We start from the raw sequence: 25664 nt of genomic DNA on the forward strand, positions 1-25664 counted from the left end.
GGAAGCTGGGAAAGCCTTCTGGGGAATCGGTGGGTTTGGGAACCTAGGAGCCAGTGGGTTTGAACTGGGAGCCTGGGGCCTGGGCCCTGTTGCCCCTTGAGATTTCAGATCCAATCACACCTTCTATCTGGTCCCCCGGGGTCAGTACCCTGCCCAGGCCCTTCACCCATCTGTGTCCCTGGACTTCTGGGAAGTGGGCAGCCTTCCTCTCCTGCCCCCCCCCCCCGCCACCGCCCCACTGCCCACTGCCCATGCCTGGGCCTCTGATGCCTTTTCCCGAGCACTTGCTGAATGGAGCCTTGTTCTCCACTGCCGGTGACGGTGTCGCGTGGCAAGGGCAGCCCTTGCAGGGGGCTGTGCTGTTTTTATCCCAAGATGCCAGCCTGTTGGGTGGGGTGCAGCCCAAACCCCTTGCTCAAAGAGCTTCTCGGAAAGCATCTGATGGGGGCTGGGGTGCAGCAGGGAGCAGGCTCTGTGCCCACCCCTGACCATTGTGTTTGTGCCATGGTGAGTCATTCAGTGGGCACCTCACAGTGGTGAGTCATTCAGTGGGCACCAAGGGGAAGCCCTGGGGGTAGCCCAGCACTGCCAGGTCTCCAGCTCTGCAGACAGGGTCTGGCTACTCGCCTCCTCCCCAGCTGTCAGAGCCAGCGCAGCCCCTGAGCTCCTGTCTGGGCAATGCCCCCTCGTCCACGCCAGGGGAGATGCTTTTCATTTGGGCAGGTTACAGGCTGCTTGCCAAGATTTCCCCGTGAGTCCCAAGCAGAGAGAGGAGGTGAGAATCCCTAATTCTCTAGCAGAGTCTGACCCTGGGCCTGAGCAGTATCATGGGGAGGGGAATCTTGAATCTTGAGGAGGGGGCACCCAGTCACTTGATCCTGCTGTGGGTTGAGGGGCCGGGGAAGGATGGGGGCAGGGAGTGACATTAAAGGAAGAACAAGACTGGGGACAAACCCTTGCCCCAACTCCTCTCCGTGGCTTGGAGAGGCTGCCCTTCCAGCTTGCCGGGCAAGTCACAGTGTGTGGCCTTCTCCCTTTGTACAAGTGAAATCTAGTTGAAATGAGCGCAAAGCGGTCCTGGAGGGAAAAGATGTAATAGAGCAGGAAGGGCTTGTCAGGGACTCTCAGTGATTGTGTCTGGGAGACAGGGGCTCAGCTCGTTTTAGCAGCAGCAGCAGAGACCCCCTCCTTAACCCCTTCACCCACTCGCTGGGCCCCTGTCACCCACCCAGGCCCTCTCCCTCCATCTTCAACTCCCATCCAGCCTTCAGACTCAGCTCCACACTCAGCCCTTAACTATCTGAAGTTGTCCACACAGCGAAGCAAAGAAATAGATAGACTCAGTCGTGGTTGTTTATCAAACCTTCATTATTTTTTATTATACCTTCATTGTAGAAAAATCAGCAAATACAGATAAGCAAAACAAAATTTAATTAGCTATAATTTTGCCACCTGGAGATATAAACATTACCGGATTTTTTTCTACACATGTAAATTCAGTTTTTAAAAGTAGGCTCATGCTGTACAAATTATTTTGTAACTTGCTTTTTTTTACTAGACAATATGTTGTGAACATCTTTCCATATCAGTAAATATTTATCTACATCATCATTTTAACAGTTGCATGGTTTTCCACTATGTGCATTAATGTAACCAAGCCCTGTTGTTGGACAGTTATGTCCCCTCTCCCTCTGTTCTAGGTCACACCATGATGCACATCTGCCTCAGGCAGACACAGCTCCCGGCCTCCACCTCTACCCCCCTCCTCCCAGCCTGACTCAGGCCCCATTCTCTGTGGCGCCTCCTCTCCTGCTTCCCCAATCTGAGGGCCTCATCTATCCAAAGCCTCGGGCCAGTTCCTAGACTGACTTCCGGACTAGATGGCAGAACGCTGCGGGTCCCAAGAAGAGGATGCCTGGACGCCCTTCCACACGGCCTTCGGCCAAGCTGCGCCCCACTGCAAGCCGAGTTGGGGACAAGATGACCTCCCACTCCCTGTGCCCATCTTCTACGTCAGAACTTGCCAGGATGCCCTCCTGCCTACAAGGCCCAAGTTGATCCCAGGACAGATCAACACGTCACCCGACCTCAACCTGCACACAAGGTGCCCAGTGTTTTCCAAACCTGCCAGCCTCTAATTCAAGGGGCCCTTTTGTCCCTTGACTGCTGCCCACTGACTCCACTTGTGCTCCTGCCACTCTCCCAGTGCTTGGCACAGCATGGTGGTCAGCAAGAGTGAGTGGGATGGAGAGAACGTGGATCTCTGACCAGTCCGTCCACTCGGTGACCCATCTCTGAGGAAGGAAACTGGCCACTAGATGGCAGTGCTGAGCTGACCAGGTCTGAGTGGCCTGGTGGACATAGCCCTTTGGAGGCAGGAAGAAAGTTGGTCTCACAGCTCTAGGCAGGCTTTCTAAAACCCAAATGTGCATCACTTAGAGGGCTCACTAGAATTGCCTCTGACTGCTATGGCAGTGCCGTCTAGGTGAGAGAGCAAGGCCATGGCCACTCAATAGCTGTATGATCTTGGATGACTCAGGAACCTTCTCTGAGTCTCCATTTCCCCATCTGTAAAATGAGGTCTAGACATACTTACTTCCAAGGTAGTTGTGAGATAAAAATCAGTGAAAGCCGGACACAGCAGGTGCTCGACAAATCCTAGCTTCCATTTAATAACACCTACCAGGTGCTTTACCTGTTTCCATGTTAGCGCATCTGTGATGGGGTGGACCCGGGGGGCTGGGAGCTGGGTCTTCTACAGGGGAGCGGCCATGTCCTGTTGACTCCATTGGGGTTGGGGCAGGGACAGCATGTGGGCAGGCCCCCCCTGCAAAGGGCAGTTACCTGGCAGTGTGGACAGGATGTGGGGAGGGGGGCAGCACCCTTTGCCCCCAGATCACTAGTTGTTTGTGGCTTTGGGTCTCCCAGGGAACATGTGAGAGTTATGTCCCCCTGTTCTGGAGGAGACTCAGAGTACAGGCTGTCTCCCAGCCTGCTTGCTCTCCTCCCTGACTCCCACAGTGGGCTCTGTCGCTCCATCCTTGCCCTTCCCCAACCCTTGTGGGCTTGAGACCCACAGCTCCATTGGCTTGAGAACCTCTTGGTGTGTCAACATCTCCCATGGGTGCGAGTCTCTTCTGCACTTTAGCCTGAGGCTTCCCAAGGGCAAGACCCCCTGAAGATGGGGTCCTCCCAATGCTAGACCTATGTTTTCCCATCAGACTGGGATGCACCTAAGGGTAGGGTCTGTCTCCCCCTTCAGACTCAGGCACCCACAGGACAGGAGCCGCCCTTTCCCCTTGGATGGGAGCCACCTAATGGGAGAACCCATGGTTCACTGTCAGCTGGGAGCTCCCTGAGGGCAGGGGTCTTCCCTTTCTGTTGGAGGATGGTTGGAGGATGGCTGCCTCAAGCCAGGGATGGTTCCTTCTCCGATCCTGAGCCTGTGTCCAGTCCAGCTCTGTCGGTTAGAAGCGCCCAACTCCTGTGGCTGCAGACGGGTTCCTGGCTGAACCCTTGGACTCCTTCTCCTTCTCTTCCCCAGCCCCTCAGCCGTTGGAGGCATCAGCTCATTCACCTTCACAGACCCAGGGGCCAGGCTGCTGTGTTGGGGTTAATAAGCTCGAGCCCTTGCTCTACTCCTGCCTCCCCACCCAGCCAGGGGCCGCTCAAGCCTGCCCCCAGCCTCTAACCCTGAGACCAGCTCTTTAATTGCTTTCCTTGGTCTGCTCTGCTCCCTGCTCCCTTCCGTCTCCCTGCCTGACTGTGTCCCTTTGGGAGGGTGAGAGGCGGGGACCAGATGTGTCCCTGGAGGGAGGAGAGGGCTGACCGGTGGCCTGTTATTTCCAATCCAGTGATCCTTCAAATGGGCAGGATGAGCCGGGGGTAGGGCTGCGGGTGAACACAGGGGAGCTCTGGGGTGAGCTAGAAAACACAGCCATGGTCTCCAGGCTCTTGGGTATGACTCTGGTCCCTTCCTCCACCCACAAACTCCATCCCAAGACTTTCTAGGTCCCTATTCACAAAAGAACTGTGGAGAAGGGGAAGACAGCCAGAAACTAGACTCTGTCTGGGAAGCAGGATCCCCCAAACCTAGCCAAGAGCCAAAGAGACATTCTGGGGGAAACTGGAGGCAGATGAGCAAGGGTCTGGGAGGCAGGATGCCTGAGTTAGCAGCTGCCAAGGAGGAAGGATCCCCATGGGGTGATGATGTCCCCTGTGGGTGCCAAGCCGATGGCTGGCAGTGGGAGGACCCAATGGAAAATGCCCAGTCCCTGCCTCTTGACACATCCTAACACTGACAGAGGTTTGGGTTTACGCTCAGGTGACAAGGACTCCATCCTGACTCTTTGTGTGAAGGGACCATGTCTTGTTCTGTCTCTGCAGCTCCTGGCACTGAGCCTGATTCTCTGAACTGGGCAGGAATTTGTGCCCCCGGGGTGGGGCCCAGACCTGAGCTTCCGGGCCTGGAGTGGGTGCAAAGAGCCTGGGAAGAGAGGACGTCTAAACTCCCTGAAGTAGAGGGAGGGGCTCTGCGTAGGCCCTCAAGGCGGAAGAGGCAGGCTGAAGCCGGGAGGGGGAACCTAGGGCAGTGGACGGGGGAGCCATCTATTGCCGCCTCTGGCGGATGACTCTATTTGAGAACAATCCAATCTCAGAGCCTCATCGCTGGCCACGGAGGTCAGCTGGGAGCCGGCCGTCAGCTCGCTGCCCCCCTCAGCCCCTGCCAGCTCCCTGGGCCAGCCAGGCTGCCTCCTCGTGAGCGGCCCATCTCAGCCCAACCTCCCGTGATTGAGGGCAGGAGCCACATGTGCTTAACTCCATTGGCAGAATCTTTGTACATTTAATTGGTCACCCGAGAGCACATTTTGCACCACGGAGCCACAAATGTTTGCTGAGAGAATGGTCAGCTGCAGAACATCCCTGTCAAGAGTGACCTCTTCCCCTTGCAAGCTGCCCCCAGCCCTCGTGCAACGGAGCCTGTTGGGCGAAGCTTGCCCTCCTGGCCCTGGTTACCAGCCACCTTGCCCTGTGCCTGCTGCCTCTGCGCTTGCAGGGGTGATGGTGACGATCAAATGAGATAATAGTTGTGAGGGCCCCAGGAAATGAGGAACTTATTCAATTTGGATCCAACCAGCATGCGGCAAGGTCTCCTGAGGTCAAAGGCACCACACCAAGCCGTTGGGGGCTACAGATGTGAGGCGGTGACTGCTTCTGTGGGGATCATGGTACACAGGGGAAGAAAACTCATGAAGACTAATTGGAGAGGAGGAAATTCCCGGCACGCGGAAAGAAATGATGTCTGTTCACTTCTAGACAGAAGCAGCTTGGTGTCACGTGTACGACCAGATCCTGGTCTGAGTCCTGGCGCTGCCACTTGCCGTCTAACTCCGGGCACATTTTGTTAACCTTTTTGTCTATTTCCTCATTATACCTCATAAGGTCGTGAAGTCGTGTGAGATGCCTGCAGCCGGTAGGAATGCGGCGCTCCCCTCTGTGCTCTCCACTCCTCCAAAAAGGCAAGGAAACTGAGCGGGGAGGGGTGCCCCAGGTAGAGGGGGAGGTTGCTCGCCCAGAGCAGCAGCGGCCTCGTTTGAAATTAGCGGCATTGCTTACACACTACTCACAAAGTGCTAAATGCCTTTTGCGTGTTTGTTTTCAGAAGCAATTTAAACACAGACTCCTGGAATTTTGGTTATGCCATTCGTTCATGCAGCCAGCCACGTCTTCCTGGGGAAACAGAGGTAGGCTTGGGTTGAACTGTCACAATCCGAATGAGCGGAGGGGAAAGCCACGAACGGGGGTGGAGGGGAGCTTTCGGAGCTGTGGGAGGAAGATTGCAATGGGTTCCAGCAGGTGGAGGCTCAGCCTGGAGCCTTGTAAGACCTGGGGACCACTAAGACGCTCTCTCTGACGACAGGACTCCTGGCAACCCACCACACGCAGGCTGTAGGAGGATGGACCAGGCCTCCAGGGGTGATAGCTTCTTCACCTGCTAAGGAGCAGGGGCCCTTAGCAGAAGGTGGGGCTGCGGAGTAAGGGACAGGGCCCACCTGTAAGGCTGAAGGAGGAGGCAGAGGGGGCATGTTTTTTATACTCAGAAGTTTCTTGAAGAGGAACACACACCAAGGATGGAGATGGTTTATTAATCATTATAATTAACAAACTATGTATGTATATATATATATACCTGCAGAACTGAAGGATCAGCGGATATAAACCCAAGTATCAACAGCTCTTATGTCTAGGTGGCAGCATTAAGGCTTACACTCCTTCCGCTGAGCGTGTACCGCTTACAGTCGGGCGAAAGCGATAAACTCTGCGCATTTGGAAGTCGAGGCGCCCCATCACCCGCATAGTCGCCAGGGCTGCGGCGGGTGCGGCTCTTACTCCAGGCCGGGGGAGGGGGCCGAAGACGCCTTCCTCTCAAAGCCAGGAAGGGTCAAGCTGGGACTCCCTCATGCCCCCATCCCATGCCCACCCCTCCTCAACCGCACAGTGGGCATCACCATGCAGAGCCCTGTGTTAGATGGGGGGTGGGCAACAAAGCCCCCAAAAGCCACCTTCCCGCATGGAGGGTGTTATAAACTAGGGGGGAATGATGGCAGCACCCTTTAAAAGAGCAACACGTTAAAACTCACAAATGAATAAATACACGCTGAGAAGCTGAGTGTAACAAGAGATTAATAAAGAGGGCGAGCAGCAGAATGAACGTCTGGGGGAGGACTGTTAATAAAGGAAGAGGGTGTTGGCATTAATTGCTCCGAGCCAAGGAAGGCAGGTCAGGGCTCCTGGTTTAGGCGGCTCCAGGGACCAACAGGGGCCGGCGGTCAGGACACCTTGGCGGAGAAGCTCCCAGCTGACAGTGCTCTCCCAACCCTCAACAGTTCCTTCTGGTTCCTCTGGTTGCCAGGGGAGTGGAGACTGGAGGGGGGCTCTGCAGGCCAGTTAGATGAGGGGAGGCAGGGAGGAAGGAGAAAAGTGAGGCTGTATCCCACCATTCCCTTCCCCCACCCCATCCCCCATTTCTCTCACCAGGGTCCCTGAGATGCTCGGAAGTACCCCATGCCCTCCTCTCGCCTGTCTCCGCCTACATTTTTTTTGGCGGCTTGCGAGGTCTTACTTCCCTGACCAGGGATTGAACCTGGGCCACCGCAGTGAACGCGCCGAGTCTTAACCGCTGGACCGCCAGGGAATTCCCTCCCCTCCTACTTCTTGTCCCCATCTGCCACTGTGACCCAGAGCATCCCTGCCCTCAAATACCAGTCACCTGGGATTGCCAGGGGCCCAGCTGACTTCTTCAAGGTGCTGCTGGGGAGGCGGGCGATGCGACTGTGGCCGCGGGAACTGCGGGAGGGAAGGAAGGAAGAAGGGAGGAAGGTCACCGCCAAGCCTCTGGACTACGGGGCGGGGGGGGTCGGGGTGGGTGGGAGGGTAAGAGCTAGACACGGAGCCTTGGGAGCGGGGGGGAGGCTGAGCAACAGTAGGAAGAACTTGGCCAAGGCCAGACCTGAGGGTGGGAGAGGCAGCAGAGGGGAGGGGAGCTGAGTGCGGTTTGGGAGGGAAGTAGAGGTGAGCGGGGGGGTAGTCCACTCCCTGGATTACCCAGTGAACACTGAATGTCCCCCTCGTGGAGAGAGGGTCTGTGGCCTTTACCAAAGGAGGGAGACATCTCTAATATAATCCTGTAATAGCAAGAGCCCAGGGAACCTCAGACAACCAGACGCTGGTCCTGCCAGAGGACCAGCTGTAGTTGGCCCGGGTGCCCGCTGCCCTGGTGACAGCTCCTTCTTTTCCTCCGCCCACATCTCCCCAGCCTCACCTCACAATGCGCCTCTTCTTGCGAGCTGAGGTCCCAGGGAAGGAAGTTGCCGGCTTGGGGCCCTTCACGGTGAACAGGGGCCTGGGTCCGCTGGGGAGGGAGGAGGATGAAGGTGGCACATCAGGAGGGAACCAGAAAAGAGTGCCAGCACCTCCCGCTCCGGCGCCCGGCTTGCGGGGCAGGGAGGTTAGACAAGGTGACCTCTGCGGTTTCTTCCTCCTAAGAGGTGGACTCCCCTCCCTGCCTCACTCGGCCTGGGCTGACAGCTGAGTGACAGGCCTGCTCTGGAAGAACATCCAGGTGTCAGTTTCTGGCGCGTCCGGGGAACTGGAGTTCAGACAGTTTCACCCTTCCACCTGCCTGGCTCTGAGCTTGTTACTGAGAGGGGGTTCGGGCTGTGGGAGAGGTGGGGGGAGCAGTGGGCAGCCTGCCACCCTCGGCCTCCCGAGTCCAGGTCAGTCTGCTGCTTGTTCGCGGCCTTGGACTGTCCTGAGCTGGTTGCTGCTCCCCGCTCCCTGCCATGTGGGCAGAAGCCGAGGGTAAGAGCATCTTCCCACTGAAAAATGCTGAATAAAGTTTTCTCAGGATCCCCTTCCCAGTTCCAGATGCTGGGCTGGAGGGTAAAGTCTGGGGCGGAAGTAGTAGAAACAGGTATTTCTCAGTGGGATACAGAACTCAGACCAGGCCCAAGTGATGCCAAGGAACAGAGTGGGCTGGGCACCCCATGTTAGTTCCTCCTCCCTGCTGACCCTCCCCATAGGGGGCGCCTGTGAGCTACTCATGGGCATGTCACAAACCAGCACAGAGCTGGCGGCTTTGAAGTATAGATGGACAAGGCAGGGCCTGGAGAGAAGCAACGCCTCCAAAGAGACGGCGCGTTCTGCTCTCCTGGGCCTGGATGCTGGTCAGACCAAAGGGAAAGAGATGCAGTGTCCCAACTCCAAGAGCGTGCTGTCTTGCATTCCCCTGGGCAGCACCTCTGTCCCTTGCTGACCCCTGACCCCCTGCTGGGAGGCCAGAAGGGAGACCCACCTGGGGATGAAGGGCTGATCCAGCCTGTTCAACTCCCGGGGGACACTGTCCCAGCCAATGCATTCGTGGAAACCCAGCTTTGAGGGGGTCTCCTCGGAGAGATCAAAGGTGGCATTGAGGTCCCGTGCAGGCAGGGCCAGAGGGGTAGAGCAGTTCTGCAGAGCGGAAGGGCCCAGGGGCACCCGGCTTTTGATGACTGTGGCTGGGCAGAAGTGAGGGGAATGGCAGGGGGAGGAGGCCCGTCCCCCCGTGGGGGTGATGGGCCCATACGGAAGCCGAGCCTCAGGCGGGGTCCCCCTCCTCAGGCAGGGCAAGAGGGACTGGCGCCGGCGCTTGGTCCCGGGCTTCGGGTCTGGGGGGCTGTCTGGCTCCAAGGGGCTCGGTCTCCTCCTTTTCTTCTCTGTGGGCCGTTGGGATGCCTGAGCTGAGGTGCGGTCAGGCCCGGGTGGGACGCCGAGAGCGTGTATGAGGCCATTCAGTTGCTTTGCCATGGTCCGGGTCACAGGGCCAGAGTATCCTGGAGACTCTGGGCAGAGAGGAGGGTGCTGAGGGGAGATCAGGGATTGGCCAGAAGGAAGGAGAATTTGTAGAATTTGGGGAGAGAGACACGGGACAGGCAGGAGCCCCTGACTCCTCGGGTCTGCGTGACCCCTGGGGCCTCTCTGTGCAGAAGTCCATGATCCTAGGGGTCCAGTCTCTGACCGAACTATAACCCTGCACCTGGGGCCCCAGCCACCCCTTGGCACCAGAAGACAGAGGCCGAGCAGGGCTGAGACTCACTTGACTCTGAACGTAGCTCCTGAGCCAGAGGTGACCCCCTGGCCGGGTCAGGCTCCCCGGTGGCCTCTGCTCCAGGCTCAGTGTTTTCCTCTTGTACCAGCTGCTGCAGCATCTCGAATTCTGCGATCATGTCAGGGGTCAGGAGGTTGGCTGCTTGGAGCAGGGAATACTGGCGCTGGGCCAGGCACAACACCCTCAGAGCCAACCTGGAACAGAGAGAAGGGGATCCCCACTCCACCTCAGACCTGCCTGGAGGACCCAGCCCCAGGGCTCCAGGCGTAGTGAGCAGCACACGTGCACGGGCCCTCCCGGACCACCTGGCCGGCCTCATCACCCTTCCAGCCGTGCTAAAGACCAGGGCTGGCGGAGACGACCCCGGTAATGGTGGGTGGCTTCACCCATAAACATGTCCCCTGACAAAGACAGTACTTGGGAAGTAGGGAAAGGGCACTAAGTGGCCTTGGACTCGGAAGGTCTGAGTTTCCTCTGACCTTTGAGTTTCCTCTGGTGAGCTCTGCCACCTACAAGTGCTGTGATCTTAAGTCCATTTCCCAGAGGGGCAATGGGAGGTAGCAGAGAAGAGCCGGGCTCAAGTCAGACTAACAGCTCAAAACCCGGCTCCAACACATCCCAGCTGCGTGACCTCGGATCACCTCTTACCCTCAGTGTCCGCATCCCTAAAATGAGGTCAACACACGCAGCCACCTCACAGCGTTGCTGGGGAGATGAAATAGGTTATATTATTTAAAAAATTGTTGGCAGCGCCCGGCAGATTGCAGAATCCTAGTTCCCTGACCAGGGATTGAACCCGGGCCCTCGGTAATGAAAGCACAGAGTCTCAACCACTGGATTGCCAGGGAATTCCCCAAATGGGTTATCTTAGATATAAAGTGTTTAAAGAGTACTTGGCACATACCCAGCACTATAAGGTTAGTTAACTGTTGTTTTCTCTAATAGTAATAATAATAATGCCATCTACCTTGTTAGGATAATAAGAGATTAAATAATGTTGATCTTGGCTCCAAGAAGACCCTCAAAAATGCATTCAGTCCGCTCTTTCTATTTAGTGATTGGGATGCTGAAAGAGTATGTGTGTATTAACACACACTTCACATGCACTGAGGCGCTATTTAAAGAAAATTATGAAGGACTCCCCTTGTGGCGCAGTGGTTAAGAATCTGCCTGCCAGTGCAGGGGACACGGGTTCGTGACCCAGTCCGGGAAGATCCCACATGCCGCGGAGCGGCTGGGCCCGTGAGCCATGGCCGCTGAGCCTGCGTGTCCGGAGCCTGTGCTCCGCAACGGGAGAGGCCACAGCAGTGAGAGGCTCGCGTACCGCAAAAAAAAAAAAAAAAAAAATTGTAGCCCCCGCCCGCCGCAACTAGAGAAAGCCCGCGCGCAGCAACAAAGACCCAATGCTGCCAAAAATAAACAAATAAATAAATTTATTTTTTAAAATATATATGTAAAAAATAAAATAAAGGAAATTACGAGGGTAATGTGATTATTGATGTTGTAAATTTAGATTCTAAGAAAGCAAATTTTCCTTCTGTGAGGCACACCCATGATAAAAGGATAAACAGTTATCTCTGTGGGGATTATTCATGGCCAGTCATTTATCCCTGGGTAGCATTTACCTGCCTGGACATCTCTGAGCCCCCTCCTCTGTCCTCAGTGTGTGCTCAGGGAACCCAAACTCATTTTATAAAGCAGCCTCAAGGCCTTTTTGAAAGAAGGCAGGATGTAAATTAAAAAGGACACAGCAGAAACTCATTCTATATCTGCCTGAGCCACACATTTTATGAAAATTAGAGAGAGAAAAGTGGGAGTCTGGGGAGAAAGCCACTGGCCTGGATGTCAGATGACCCAGGTCTGGCCCCGTCCCTCTTGCCGTGTAGCCCCCGTCAGTCTATATCATGGGTTTTCAATTCAGGTTTCAAGAAACCCATCAGAGAACATTTTTAATAGAACAGCTCTGCTTTATCTGTTCTACATATTAGACCTCAGCATAAGATTTCATTTGAAGACAGGGCTTTGCCGCTAAAAAAAAAATTCCGAAAAACCACTGAACTGGAAAATCTAAGATCTACTCAGGGCCCTGGCAGTCTAAGATTCTAAACTCTAAGGCCAAAGCAAAATTATTTTCGATGATCTGGTTGTTAGGTTGTTTTCAAGCATGGAGAAGATCTAGAATGTTCTGCAGCCCCTGACACTTGGGGTCTTCCATCACAGTTTATTAGTATCTATAATTAACTCTAAGAAGTAAGGAAAACAAGGACCATGATGCCCAAATCGTAGCCGAGGTTGAAGCAACTTGTCAGAAACCACAAAATCAGAGGCAAAGCAGAAATGAGAACCCTGGTGTCCTAGCAACGCGGGACTCCAGGCAGAGAGACCCTGAGTCATCAGTGGGAGTCCATGGTCGTTCCCTGGGGGCCAAGGGGACATCCCGCCAGTGCATCCCTGCCACTCCAGGGCCCCGGGTGTCGGCAGCGGGAGACAGATAATGAGCCGCTGATTATTCAGGCTGCAGCATTTTTTGCTGAGTCGGGAACAGGCACTCCCCAACAAGAAATAAAATTAAACAGGCCCTTCTGTCCGGAAGCTTTAAATACACTGCTTAGCGTGAAGCGTGCTGGGGAGGGAGGTGTAGGGTTGGCAGCAGCAAAGCTAAGTGGCAGGGGATTTATGTTCTGGGGGCCAAGGAAGAAGATACTAGCTGCACCTCTCTATTAAGCACGGAAAGAATGGTCCAAAAGCCATTTCTCTTTGGGTTTGTATTTACTTCAGAGGAGAGGAGCAGCAGTCAATCTGTTGATGAAGACACACGACGAACACCTGACTCAGGAAAGCTGTCCCTTGCTCAGCTGCTGGCAGCTGTCTCCTTGCTGAGCACAGGCAGCTTGGCCCTCAGACTGGAGAGCAAAGCACTAGCCCAGGCAGCCCTGCCCTAGCTCGGTGTTTGCCAGCTGTCTGGATGGAATTCGGTGTTTTGCTTCCCTCCTGTTGGGCTGCCAGCTACACGGAGTAATAAATAGAGAGGATGCTACATAAACAGAGTAGGTGATAATATCAAATTGTTGACAGCAGGTAAGGGACAATATTGATGAGAAAAGACTTGCCTCTTTAACTAGAGCAGAAACAGAGCTTTTGTGATGTACTTAGCGCCAACTCCCACCCCAGGAGGCCTGGAACCCATCACCTCCCGCCTTGGAGCAAGAAGATACCTACTGCTTAGAACGGTCGCTGCCCAGGTTCTGTGGTGGGAGGTGGTCCACGACTGGCTTGGGCTGCAGGGTCAGGTCAGGGGAGCCAGGCAATGGGTGTCTGAGGTTCTGTGCTGGCACCTGGATTGGAACCTAGAGAGGAAGGGAGTCACAGGTCAAGGGCCCAGGACGGCCTCCCTCGCTTTACGTGAGCAGCGCCTACAACCCGTCCCTCCTCCAAGAGTGGGAATGACAGCTCCTGGAACGACCAGGTCCTGGTAGTGGCTTTTTCTCTCCCGGTCCCCCTGCTCCTTCCCTGCTCCCCTTCTGTTAACACTCAGCCTCCCCACTTCCAGACACACAGGATCTGACAGACTAGTTCTTCCTGCGCAGGATATGAAAGCCTCCTAATGACTGAGGTGTAAGACATCCAGGTAGAGAAGCTGGGACTGAAGGGACCCTGTGAGTTGGGGGTGGGGCATTTCTTTCAATATTCCACCAGCTCCAAGTCTTACCTCCTCAGCCGGACCTTCGTCCTTGTCCTCTGGGAGCTGCTCCCTTTCTGAAGAGTTCCCTTCCACGACCTTCTCCACCTGGGCCTCTGTCCCCAGGCTCTCCTCTTGAAGGACTGCCGACCCTGGGCGTAGCTCTGGGGTGCAGGACTGGCTGGGGAGGCGGGATGGCGAGGGGCAGATGGGAAGGCTAAGGCGGAAAGGAGAGGTTTGAAAGGCGGGAAGCGGGGGCAGGTGGGAAAATCAGGGAGGTGGCAGGGTCTCTGTGGCTCCGGGTCCATAAGGGGTGGATGCTTGGGTAATAAGAGGGCAGTAGCTGAGCGTGGGAGAAGGAGTCAGGGATTTTCTGATTTAGGAAACAATGACACCCGCCCCTTAAATGCACCTTCTTTTGAAGAGTAGATGCTGCTTATATAGGTTGGGGTGTGATTTACTCCTTTGACATAGACCATTCTAGGTGACAGTCAGTGTGCCGGGCAGTGAGTAGGAACCCCTAACCCCAGATGCCAGAACAGAAGCGAGGAGTCCTAGCCCTGCAGAAGCTGGAGAAAGGATGGGGGCAGGTAGGGGCGGCAGAACTCACGGTTGTTGTGGAGGGTCCGCTTTGGGGGGCTGCGAGGAGTCCTGCTGCGGGGCCTGGGCTCCTGCCTCGTACACTCGGAGCTTCTCCCTCAGGGCGGCCACCTGGAACGAAGCAGCCCAGCCCCTCAGAGCCCCGGGTGAGCACAGGAGGCAGGGGGCAGGCAGAGCGCCCTGGCCGCGCGCCGGCGGTCCCGTCCTGCCCCCGAGCCGGGCGCCCTGCCTCCCGGCCAATCTCCCGGGGCGGCTCCTCACCTCAGCCTGGAGCTGCCGGCAGGTGCTGGCGTACTGGCTGATGGGACAGTCCAGGCTGATCACGTTGCTCTTCAGCTGAGATGGGGGCACAGGGGAGGGATCTGTTTGTTCATTCAAAGCAGCTTTCCGGCAACCACTTCCGGCGGCCAGACGCCGCGCTAGGCACACCTCACTCACATTCCCGAGACGCACCCTCACGACTGAGGGAACAGGGAGGCCAGTGGCTCTCCTAGCACAGCAAGAGGAGAGCTTGCCTTTGAACCCGAGACCCCGGCTCCCCTGACCGATATGCTCTCTGCAGGCCAGGGGCTCTGCCGCAGCGGCTCCTGGCGCACCGGGGCTCCCTGGAGGAGGCGGGGGAAACCGGGCAACTCTGCTTTTATCTGTGTTATATGTTGTTTTGCCAAAAATATGGGCCTGCTGCTAAAAACAAGTCTGACAAAGATCACTGGCTGATACTCGGCCACTCCCTTCTGTTGCCTCCCTCTTGAGAAGATTCTGCCTCAATCATCCCAGTGCTGTGATATTTTAAGGACGAGGACTATGTCACTTCTTCCCTCGGCCTTGCGGGAACGCTTGCTCCAGGTACCAGAGGAGGCCAGTGGGTCCTGTCCCCTCCTCCTCCCAGGCTGGGGGCTCCCCCGACACCCCTACACCCTCACTCCAGGGTGGTGGCCCTCCCAGCTGGCACGCACCGAGAGTTTGATCTCCTTGGCCCGGTTGGCATACTTGAGGGTGTTGTAAGTGTCCTCGTAGGCCAGGCTGGAGGGGCTGATGGCAGCGATCATCACCGTGCGGCAGCTGCCCCCGATGGAGTCCTTGAGCAGGCGGGTCAGCTTGCTGTCCCGGTAGGGCACGTGAGACTTGCGGCCCTGGGGACAGTGGGTGGGCGTGGAGTGAGTGCCTGGACTACACAGACCCAGGCTAGACTCGGTAGCCTTTGCTTTTTGTTTGTTTGTTTGTTTTGTTGACCCCGCTGCTGGGCTTACAGGACCTTAGTTCTCTGACCAGGGATTGAACCCGGGCCGCTGGAGTGAAAGCACCGAGTCCTAACCACTGGACCACCAGGAAATTTAGATTTGATAGGTTTCAGCCCAGGGCTGGAGGGAGGGACCCTTGGCTTGGGCACTGGGTCACTGTCCCGGGGAGGAGCCTGGCTCCGTGCAGCTTTACCTTTGCGTCAGCCAGGGCGTTGAGGACGTTGATGAGGGCCAGCAGGGAGCGGTTGATGTTGGCTCCCTCCCGCAGCCGCTCCCCCTTGGCGTGGGTGCTGGACGCCCGCTCCGAGCCAGCCAGGTCAATCAGGCTCATCTTGGCCACCCGAAGGGCCTGGGTCAGACCTGGGATCCGGTCCTGCTGCTTCACGAAGATCTGGGGGCAGATGGCAGGGGTGAGGGGGAACTGGGCACCAGGAGCTCCAGCTTCAGGCCCTGGCCTGTGACCCCTCCTCACCTGGAAGATGGCATGGGAGCGGGAGGACGTAGCGTTGACGTCAGTGGGGTGCTGCGTGCGGTTACGGTTCCCCCTGGTCAGCATCCCCAGCAGCTGCTCAGCTGAGGTCGGCTACAGATGAGATGTGCAGGAAGGGGGCTGTGGTCTCCCCAATGGGGACTTTTCCCCCAACAGAAGGGCTGCTCTTCAGGACCCATGTTACCCCCTTGCTATCACCACCACTGCCCCAACAGGATCCAGGACATCCCCAAACTACCTGGTGAGGGGATCCCGGAGGACCAGTGGGGCTGCTCGTCCCACCTGAGCCCAGCCCCTTACCTGGTGGAAGGAAAGCCCTTGCACCACCACCCCCTTGTCGGGGTCCTCACGGATGGCAAGGGGCCCCTTGGGCTCCAGGAGGTCGTGGATCTGCTCATTGTACACCTGAGGAGAAAGGAAGCCAGGGAGAGACCCGAGGGAGAGGCTGGTCAGGAAGCCTCTCCCCTAGGCGCTGGGGAGAGCTGAGTTGCTGGGTCAGGGAAGCATGATGAGACACGCCGTGGTGAGCGGCACGCTGCCGGATGATGCCACATGATGAGCAGGACAGGTGGGTCAGTTCACACGCAGTCTCTCTTGGAGCTGTGTCCACCCTCTGGGCCCCCGTCTGCCCACTCCCTACCACCCTCTCCCCGCTCCTGCTTACTCCACCCCACTCCCTCTTTAGGTGGTTGTGAGAATGAGAGATGGGGCCGCCCAGTCCTGGGGTGCAAACAGCCCTACCTCCTGGTAGCTGATGAGCACCTCGAGTCTCTTCTCCTCCCGGCAGGCCTCGAGCCTTCTGTACAGTTCCATGGTGGTCAGGTACATGATGCCAGGGTCCCCCTCTCTTCCCAGCATGGTGTGTGTCTTCCCGGCCCCGGTGGCCCCATAGGCAAACACTACAGAAGACAGAGTAGGGAGTAGGGTGGCGGCAGGGCCAGATCCACCTTCTCCAGGGGCTCCCCCAGTGCATTTCCATCCGGTCAGCCCTTCCCTTCTCCCCGAGCCCCTTTCCTTCCTTCCACATGCACGGTTCCACTGCTCCCTCCCAGCCACCCACATCCCCTACGTTCACAGCTGTTGAGTTCTCCGTGTCCATTCCTGGTGCCCCTGTAGGCTTGTGGATTTGAGGGCAAAGGGGTCTCCACCATGAGTGGGAGCTTATCCCTTCCTCAGGGAAGCCTTCTCCAGCCTGGGTAGCTTCCTCTGTGGAAGGCCCACAATTCTTTCCCTCATATCACTTATCTTGGTTTTTAACCACACACTTGTGGGTGTGATTCTGTGATGTGTTTTCTCCCAGTTCTAGACTGCAAGCCTCACGAATACAGGAACGCTGTCTGCCTGATCTGCTATTGTATCCCGTGACCCAGTGGAGTGGTCCCCACACCGGAGAAGAATGAATGGGGGGCCCACAGAGAACGCACGGCCGGAGCCCTCCTCAACCAGTGCCCAGCAGAGGGGGAGACGGGCTCACCTGAGCAGTTGTAGCCCTGGAGGAAGCTGTCCAGGATGCTGTGGGTGGTGTGATGGAACACGTCCTGTTGGGTGGCCGCCTCACCAAAGACCCGGTCAAAGACAAACGTCAGGTCTTTGCCCTTCTTCTTGGGGCCATCATGGACGCTGCCCCATTTCAGGCCAAGGAAGCCCCCATCAGGCTCCTCAGGGTCAAACACCAGCACCCGTTCATCCACCACCTGAACCACAGGCCGCCGCTGACTCTCCAACTCCCTCGGGGTGGGGGGCCGCACCCGCACCACGACCCGCACCACGCTGTTTTCCACCGCCATCACCATGGCAACACCTGGGCAGAGACATGATGGAGATGAGGACCAATCTGACCCAGGCCTGACCAGGTGCCCTCAGCCTAGCACTCAGGGGCCTTCTCCCACCTCCTCCTCAACAGCTCAGCTCCATTTTATACCTCAAGAGAATATTGATGCCAGCACCAATTATTGACAAATATCTTTCTCATCTGAAAGACCATCTTTGTCATATCCAATGACTGTATTTTTTTCAGAGGCCTATTCTGGGCTATTATGTTCCACTAATCTGTCCAGTCCTGTGCCAGCACCACACTGTTTCCACTCCATTCCTTTACAGTTGCTTCTTATCTAGCAAGGCAAGACACCCCTCCCAGCCCCAGCTTTCTTTCTCATGATTCTCTTGGCTATTTTCAGTCATTTATTCTATTCGACTTTAAGAACATTTTATCAATTCCATCCCCATCCCAGAACCACCCCCCCCAAAAAAAAACTCTATTGGGATTACAATCGGAATTATATTAAATTTACATATCTATTTTATATGAAATGTTTTCATACAAGAATATGGCTATTACCTTTCTATTTGTTCATGTATTTTTTATATCTTCAGATAGTTTCTATAATTGTCCTTTTAATACAATTCTTAAGTACTTTATTGCTCTTATGAATGGAATACCTTCCCTATTTCCAGGTGCTAATATGGAGAAACATGATTGATTAAAAAAAAATTATTTATTTGGTTGCGTTGGGTCTTAGTTGTGGCAGGTGGGCTCCTTACTTGGCTCCTTAGTTGTGGTATGCAAACTCTTAGTTACGGCAGCCGTGTGGGATCTAGTTCCCGGACCAGGGATCGAATCCGGGCCCCCTGCATTGGGAACGTGGAGTCTTAACCACTGCGCCACCAGGGAAGTCCTGAAACATGGTTGATTTTTATATATTTGCCTTATACCCACCATCCTCAAACTCTCCTATTATTATTATTATTATTTGGCTGTGCCACGAGGCTTGTGGGATCTTAGTTCCCTGACCAGGGATTGAACATGGGCCCTCAGCAGTGAAAGTGCGTAGTCCTAACCACTGGACCACCAAGGAATTCCCTCAAACTCTCTTATTGACTTGAAGTGCTTTTTATTAGAGCTTATTGAGTTTTCTGAGTATACAATTATGTATCAGAAAATATTTTTTTTTACTTTTTCTTCTCCATACTTACACTAGATATTTCATATATTGTCTACTGTATTCCCTAGAACTTCCAAAACAATGTTGAATGATAATAGGCATCCCTGTATTGTTTTTTTTTTAAAATAAATTTATTTATTTTTGGCTGTGTTGGGTCTTTGTTGCTGTGTGTGGGCTTTCTCTAGTTGTAGAGAGCAAGGGGCTACCCTTTGCTGTGGTGCGTGGGCTTCTCACTGTCGTGGCTTCTCTTGTTGTGGAGCATGGGCTCTAGGCACGTGGGCTCAGTAGTTGTGGCTCACGGGCTTAGTCGCTCCGCGGCATGTGGGATCTTCCAGGACCAGGGCTCGAACCTGTCTCCCCTGCATTGGCAGGTGGATTCTTAACCACTGGGCCACCAGGGAAGTCCCCCCCCCCACTAATTTAAATGCCACATTTAACATAACTAAATTCTCATATAAACATGAACTTGTTTTGTGACTCTCCATTCTGATCTACTGAAATGTCTATTCCTTTTCCCGTAACTCGTAATTATTGTGGTTCTATAATATATCACCTTATTGTTCTTTTTCTTGGCTATTCTTGGGCATCTTGTCTTGTGCATGATTTTAGAATTGGCTTATGAAGCTGATTCTATGAAAAATCCTGCTAAGATTTTAATTGGGTTATTTTGAATTTATAGATTAATATGAGAATTGGCATCTTTACAGTATGAAGTCTTCCCATCTAGGAATATCGTATCTCTTTTCATTATTCACAACTTTATAATCTTCAGTAAAATTTTATTGTTTTCCTCACATGAGCTTTGTACATTTCTTCATAGGTTTATTACTAGTTACTGTATAGTCTTTGTTATATTGTAAATAAGCTCTTTTTTTTTTTTTTTTTTTTGCTGTACGCAGGCCTCCTACTGTTGTGGCCTCTCCCATTGCGGAGCACAGGCTCTGGACGCGCAGGCTCAGCGGCCATGGCTCACGGGCCCAGCCGCTCCGTGGCATGTGGGATCTTCCCAGACCGGGGCACGAACCCGTGTCCCCTGCATCGGCAGGCGGACTCTCAACCACTGCGCCACCAGGGAAGCCCAATAAGCTCTTTTTAAAATTACATTTTCTAATTCATTTTGACAGAACATAGGAAAGCTACTGATTTCTGTATGCAGATCTTGTATCTGGCCACATTGTTGAACACCCTTATTAGTTCTAATAGATTGTCATTGATTCTCTTAGGTTTTTCAATTAAATGATGATATAGTTTGCAAATAATAAATTACTTTCTATTTTTAGCTCTTCTATATTTAGTTCCCCACCCTCCACTACCCATTAGGAATGGGTGCTAAATTTTATCAAATGCTTTTTTGGCACTCGCTGAGATGATCACACAGTGTTTCTCCTTTAGTCTGTTAATGTAGAGGGTGACATGGATAGATTTCCTAATATTGCCCTGGTAGTAATCCCAAAAGCTTATTTACCTATTCTCTCTTGAATTCCCCTCAGACCTCTCTCCCCTTTCATTTCACCTTCAAGCCAGCCTACCAAAGGTAGAGATGGAATTTCTGCAATGCAGGAGTGACAGATATCCTGGAAAAGTTCAGCCCAAGTCTAGGGATATGTTAACAGGGGTAAGAAACAGGGGGCTGTTCCTGGGGGATAGGAATAGATAAATGCTTTCCTAGGAAAGATGAGGTCCCACTGACGGGTCACAATTACCAGGGTCATTCAGCAAAGAAACATGGGATTTCTACCTAAAACTCCAGCAAACAACTCATTTTTTCCTTGGGGAATGAGGCAGAATTGAGTTGACTTCAAACTCCCGTCCTTCACCCCCAAACTTCTTCATTTCTTCCCCACACAAAACAAAGGAGAGGTGTCAACCAATAATCATCTTTTTACTTGTGTGTAATTAATTCTATTCCTGTCCCAGTAATCAACTCATCATAATAATAAACATAACATGTAAGTGTCCACTCTGTCAGGGACTGTTCTAGGCGCCTTACACGTTTCACCTCCTTTCAACCCCGTCATGACCCCACGTGATAGATACTATTATTATACTCATTTTTCAATGAGAAAATTGAGACAGAGAGGGTTAAGCAACTTGCCCGAGATCCCAGTGGTAGTAAGTGATGAATCCTGCTTCCAACCCGGGCAGTCTGACCATAGAGCCTGCTATACTGCCTTGGAATGACGTTATATATCACACCCTCATGATCACATTGTTGTAATAGTCCCTTATGTTTGTATAATAATTATAATCCCTTTTATGTAACTAGCATTATGTATGCTGCAAACGCTTTCAGATAAATGGACTAGACCTAATTTTCAACACTCAGAATTCCTGTCTCCCATCCTCACATTCCCACCCCCAGGGAACCTCACTCTTTTTTGTTTTGGCTGCGCCTCACAGCTTGCAGGATCCTAGTTCCCTGGCCAGGGATCGAACCCCTCAGCCCTCGGCAGTGAAAGCATGGAGTCCTAACCACTGGACCGTCAGGGAATTCCCAGGAACCCCACTCTTGTGACCAGGAAAGTGAAGGCAGAGGGTGCCTGGTCCCACCATCTGAGTCTACACTGTATTAGCTGAGTTGGAGCTACAGAGCAGCCTAACATTCAAAGCAGGAAGTTAAAAAGGGCACTGGCAGTGGAGTGCGCCTAACCTTTACAGTTCTCTCCTCTCCGCCTCCCGAGGGCCAGTGAGGCCGACTGTTTGCCTAATGAGATGTTTTCCTTCTTCCCGAGACAGTGCTGAGGGTGTGGGGTGGGAGGTGGGAAGCGGGTAGGGTGACACTTGGCATGGCCGCAGTTAGGACACCTGGGTCCTGGTCTCTGCTTTGCCTCTGACTGGTGGGGAGGTCTTTCCACCAGCCACACCACGTTGATGTCACATCATCTCCCTTCAAGACCCAGAGAGAACAGCTACCAATCTGCTCCTGCCCCAGGGGGATGGGAGATTAATGAGAGAACGTTTGTCAAGTTTGCTTTGATCCTCGGTTGGAAAGAGCTTTTCAGCCCAAAGTACGAGGGAGATGATTCTTTAATAAGATCTTCAGGGTTCTGAGCCAGCCACAGTCACGTCCTGTTTCTAACCTGGGGCAGCTCATTAAAACCCGGAGGCTAGTTCGTCGCGGAGCTGAGGCTGGGAAGCCAAGATTCAGTTGTTTTCAGGGTAGCCTCCTCTGCCCATCCTCATAGGGACAGAGAGAACAAGCCCAAGATCCTCAGAAGCCCCTGGAGAAGAATTTTTGAGGACTTGAGGGGGGTCTGCCTGCAGACATTGGGAGCTCGGAAGGCAGGGAAAGTGCTTAGCCCTTGGGTGTTGTACTTTTATATAGCGGTTACTGTGGTCCCCTTCATTGCTCCTTCACAACAATCATACACTGTGTTTCTTGTCCTTAAGCTCCAAGAGAGCAGGACCCTCTTCTGATATAGTCTGTGCACCCCAGATGCCTAGGAGCCAGATCCAGCATGCAGTAGATGCTGTATAATATTTGTCCTATGAATGGAGGCCAGAGAAAAGCAGTCTGAAGCCAAAAGCCTAAAAATGACTACAATTATAGCTAACATTTATTGAGCACTTACTATGTGTCAGGCACTATGCTAAGCGCTTTACAAGCGTTTCATTTATCTTTCACAGCAATCTCATTCTGCAGTTATTGATACATTTGTTACATCCCTACTCTGCAAAGGAAACTGAGGCTCAGGAAGGAAATCGCCTCATGGATGGTAAGTAGCAAGGCCAGACCTTGACTTTGTTCTGTCATCAGAGGCGCTACTCTTCATCCTAGCCTGCTCTGCCTTCTACCTGGGTTTTTGCAGCTCTTAATCCCCCTCACCTTAGTACCCACAGAAAAACGTCCAAAGATGGCTGTTTCTTTCTATGGGTGGTAGCAAAGAGGAAGGAGCTGTGTTCTTTTGTTTTATAAATAGACAATCATAAGGCTGTAACTAATGATAGTTTTGTTTATTCCTTTCTAATCAATTTTATTTATTTTTCTTGTCTTACAGCTCTGGCTGGGACCTCGGGTACAATATTGAAAGCAGCAATAGTGAGCAATCTTGTCTCTTTCCTGTTTTCATTTTGCTCTTTGTTGGTTTAAGGAAATTTACCTCTATTTCTAGTTTACCATTGAAAAAAATCATAAATGGTTATTGAATGCTATTTCTGTACCTAATGGGATATGTTTTCTCCTTTAATCTGTAAATGTGTAAATTGTATTAATAGATCTTCCATTGTTAAACTATTCTCACATTCCTGGGATAAACCCAATTTAGTCATAATGCAGTTTTTAAAAATACAACACTGGCTTCTGATTGCTAGTGTTTTATCTAAGAGTTTTACAACTACATTTATAAAAGAGATTGGCTTGAAATTTCCTTTGCCTCATTTTTGGTATCACAAAATAGACTGGGGACTTCCCTGGCGGTCCAGTGGTTAAGACTCTGAGCTTCCACTGCAGGAGACACAGGTTCGATCCGTGGTCAGGGAACTAAGATCCTGCTGCTGCACGACACCCCGCCTCCCCCCAAAAAATAGACTGTAAATGTTTTCTTCCTTTCTTTCTTTTTTTTGGAAGAGTTTCTAGAAGATTAGAGTCATTTCAATTGCCTGTATATTTTTGGTGGGTTTTTTTGATGTGTGTGAAGGTAGATTTTAAACTAATTAAATTTCTTCAATAGCCCTAGGTTTGTTCAAATTTTCCATAGCTTCTTTTTTTTTTAATTAATTAATTTTATTTATTTTTGGCTGTGTTGGGCCTTCATTGCTGCTTGTGGGCTTTCTCTAGTTGCGGTGACTGGGAGCTACTCTTTATTGTGGTGCGCGGGCTTCCCATTGCGGTGGCTTCTCCTGTTGTGGAGCACGGGCTCTAGGCACGAGGGCTTCAGTAGTTGTGGCACACGGGCTTAGTTGCTCTGTGGCATGTGGGACCTTCCCGGACCAGGGATCGAACCCGTGTCCCCTGCATTGGCAGGCGGATTCTTTAACCACTGCACCACCAGGGAAGTCCCTTCCATAGCTTCTTGAATCAGTTTAGGTAAGTTGTTTTTCCTAGAAAATTGCCCAAAAGCATCATCAAAAAGAGTTTCCATTGAAGTCTTTCTCTCTCTTTTAATCTTTCAGTAACCAAAGTTATGTCCCTATTTTCATTCCTAAGGTCATTTTTCCATGTTTCTTTTCTTTTTTTCTTAATCAATATTACCAGAGGTCTGGCTTTTTTATTAGTCTTTTCAAAGATACAGCTTTTGGCTAAGTCAATCATCTCTATTATATAGGAAAATTCTATTTCATTAATTTTTGCTCTTAACTTCTTTTATTTTCTACACTTTAATTCTGTTGTTCTGTTCTATCTTATTAAAATTGAATATTTGCCTCACTTTCAGCTTGAAAAAATACATGTTCTAATATAAGCCTTTAAGACTATAAATTTCCCTCTTAAGTATTCTCTAACTGCATTCCCCACATTTTATAAATAGCATTATCACTGTTTCATGCTAATTACATTTTAATTAGAATAATGATATCCTATTTGACTGAGTTATTTAAATGTTTTTTTAAAAAAATCCAAATGTGGGTTTGTTTCTTTTTCTTTTATATTTTAAACTTAGTTGCTTGTGGAAATAGAATATGGTTGGTACAATACTCTGATAACTGTTTAGATTTGCTCTGTAGCCAGATAGAGATAATTTTTATTAAGACCTCTAAAAATATGCTACTGGCATACCTTTTAAAAAAAAAAAAGGTATAAAATGGAGCTGGGTTGGTTAACATAAAACCAACAAATTGAGACACTTTAAAATCTCTCTCTGATGGTGGGGGAATTCAATCATGAAATAGGCAGAGAAGGACTGGATACTTTGGTAGTTGTTTGAAGCATGGACTGTGTGACCGGAGAGGAAAAAGAATAGTGATAAGACTGGTGAAAGCAGTGTAACATCCACGAGAAGCTCATACAGAAAAATTTTGTGGATGTTCTCCTCTTAGCTAGGCTTAACTTCTCTGTTTCTTAACCTGTAAAATGTAAATATTAGTATCTATTCCACTGGGTTGTTGTGAGGATTAAATGAGTTAACTCAAACCTGGTAAGTGCTCAATAAATGTTAGCCATCATTATTAGAATTGATATGACAATACTAGCATTTCGCCCCCTACCAGACGAACCAACATCTGCAGTAAAATCCCCTATTTTCCTTGACACAGACCAGGCTTATCTTTCCCGTGTCACTTCAGTACCTTAAAGGGTCAAAGCTAAGAGGAAAGGCATCCTAGGAACAGTAGCAGGAGGCCTGGTTTTCCGTCATGCAGATCTTCTTTCACTCTTTCCTTTATTCAATCAAATATTTACTGGGTGCCCCAGTAACTAAGTTACGGCCCCTGGCACAGCTCTGCAATCAGTTCTGCACAGATGTGCAGCGAGGGTCTTAGCTACTCCTTACAGATGTGCAGAGAGTCCCACGTCTCTAGTTCTAGTGCGCGGGAGGACCCAATTCGTCCTTACGTATGAGCAGGGGTACCTTTCCTAGAGCGGATGTACACAGGGCTGGGACCGGATGCAGACTTGAGGGCCCAGTCTAGGTCCTGTACAAATAAGCAGAGGGTCCCGATCTCCCGTGCAGGTATGGAAGGAAGGGCCTTCTCCCCGCACCTCCCCCCACCCTGTTCGGAAGGGGCCGCCCGGGACCTGATCGGTCTTCACGCTGCACCTCCATGTCCCGCACAAAAGAGGCCGGGCTCCGGCTTCCGCCGCCGTCAGCAGCTGGGTCCGCCGGTCCAGACTTGAGCGCAGAAGACCGAGGGGCCGCCTCCGTCGTGGGCCAGCGCTTACCCTTCGTCGGTTCCGCGCCGCTGGTGTCGCCCCTCGCTGCCGGGTCCAGCCGCAGCAGGCAAGAAACCCTGACCACCGGAGAGCGCCGCCCCTCCAGCACCCGACCGGCGCCAACCTCCGGCCCGCGCGGAGTGTTCAAATTAGCCGGGTCGGCTCATCGGCTCTTGCCATTGGTCACAGCCCGGATGGCTGATTGGCTGTTTCCTAAGTAACAGTGTACGGCTCCGAGGTGGAGGGCGTTGTCAACAGTGC

The 25664-nt window shown here is 52.4% G+C and overlaps 1 protein-coding gene across 1 annotated transcript; it reads right to left on the reverse strand.

The window, feature by feature from the left end:
• Nucleotides 1-4587: 4587 nt before the first annotated feature.
• On the reverse strand, nucleotides 4588-25075 carry KIF18B (kinesin family member 18B). Its single transcript, XM_022565133.2, has 15 exons — nucleotides 17131-25075; nucleotides 16398-16555; nucleotides 15957-16061; nucleotides 15639-15749; nucleotides 15360-15557; nucleotides 14882-15058; nucleotides 14187-14261; nucleotides 13936-14036; nucleotides 13356-13542; nucleotides 12866-12993; nucleotides 9635-9840; nucleotides 8855-9380; nucleotides 7823-7912; nucleotides 7271-7347; nucleotides 4588-6937 (listed from the first exon to the last, which is right to left on the reverse strand). The coding sequence occupies exons 1-15, from the start codon at nucleotides 17447-17449 to the stop codon at nucleotides 6831-6833; spliced, it is 2565 nt and encodes an 854-aa protein (XP_022420841.2). The 5' UTR covers nucleotides 17450-25075; the 3' UTR covers nucleotides 4588-6830.
• Between the last annotated feature and the right edge of the window lie 589 nt (nucleotides 25076-25664).

This window comes from Delphinapterus leucas, chromosome 19 (genome assembly GCF_059928025.1).
Source record: "Delphinapterus leucas isolate spDelLeu-1000000601 "Yukka" chromosome 19, BTC_Dleu_Yukka2, whole genome shotgun sequence".
Lineage (NCBI taxonomy): Eukaryota > Metazoa > Chordata > Mammalia > Artiodactyla > Monodontidae > Delphinapterus > Delphinapterus leucas.

Excerpts from the sequence above, each read along its gene's own strand:
- KIF18B (XM_022565133.2), bottom strand. The coding sequence starts at position 17,449 with ATGGTGATGGCGGTGGAAAACAGCGTGGTGCGGGTCGTGGTGCGGGTG. Across the intron at positions 9,841-12,865 it reads GGCAGCGACCGTTCTAAGCA|GTTGGCTCTGAGGGTGTTGT; the intron begins GTAGGTATCTTC and ends TCTCTGTTCCAG. Across the intron at positions 9,381-9,634 it reads GGAGCTACGTTCAGAGTCAA|AGTCTCCAGGATACTCTGGC; the intron begins GTGAGTCTCAGC and ends CTCTCTGCCCAG.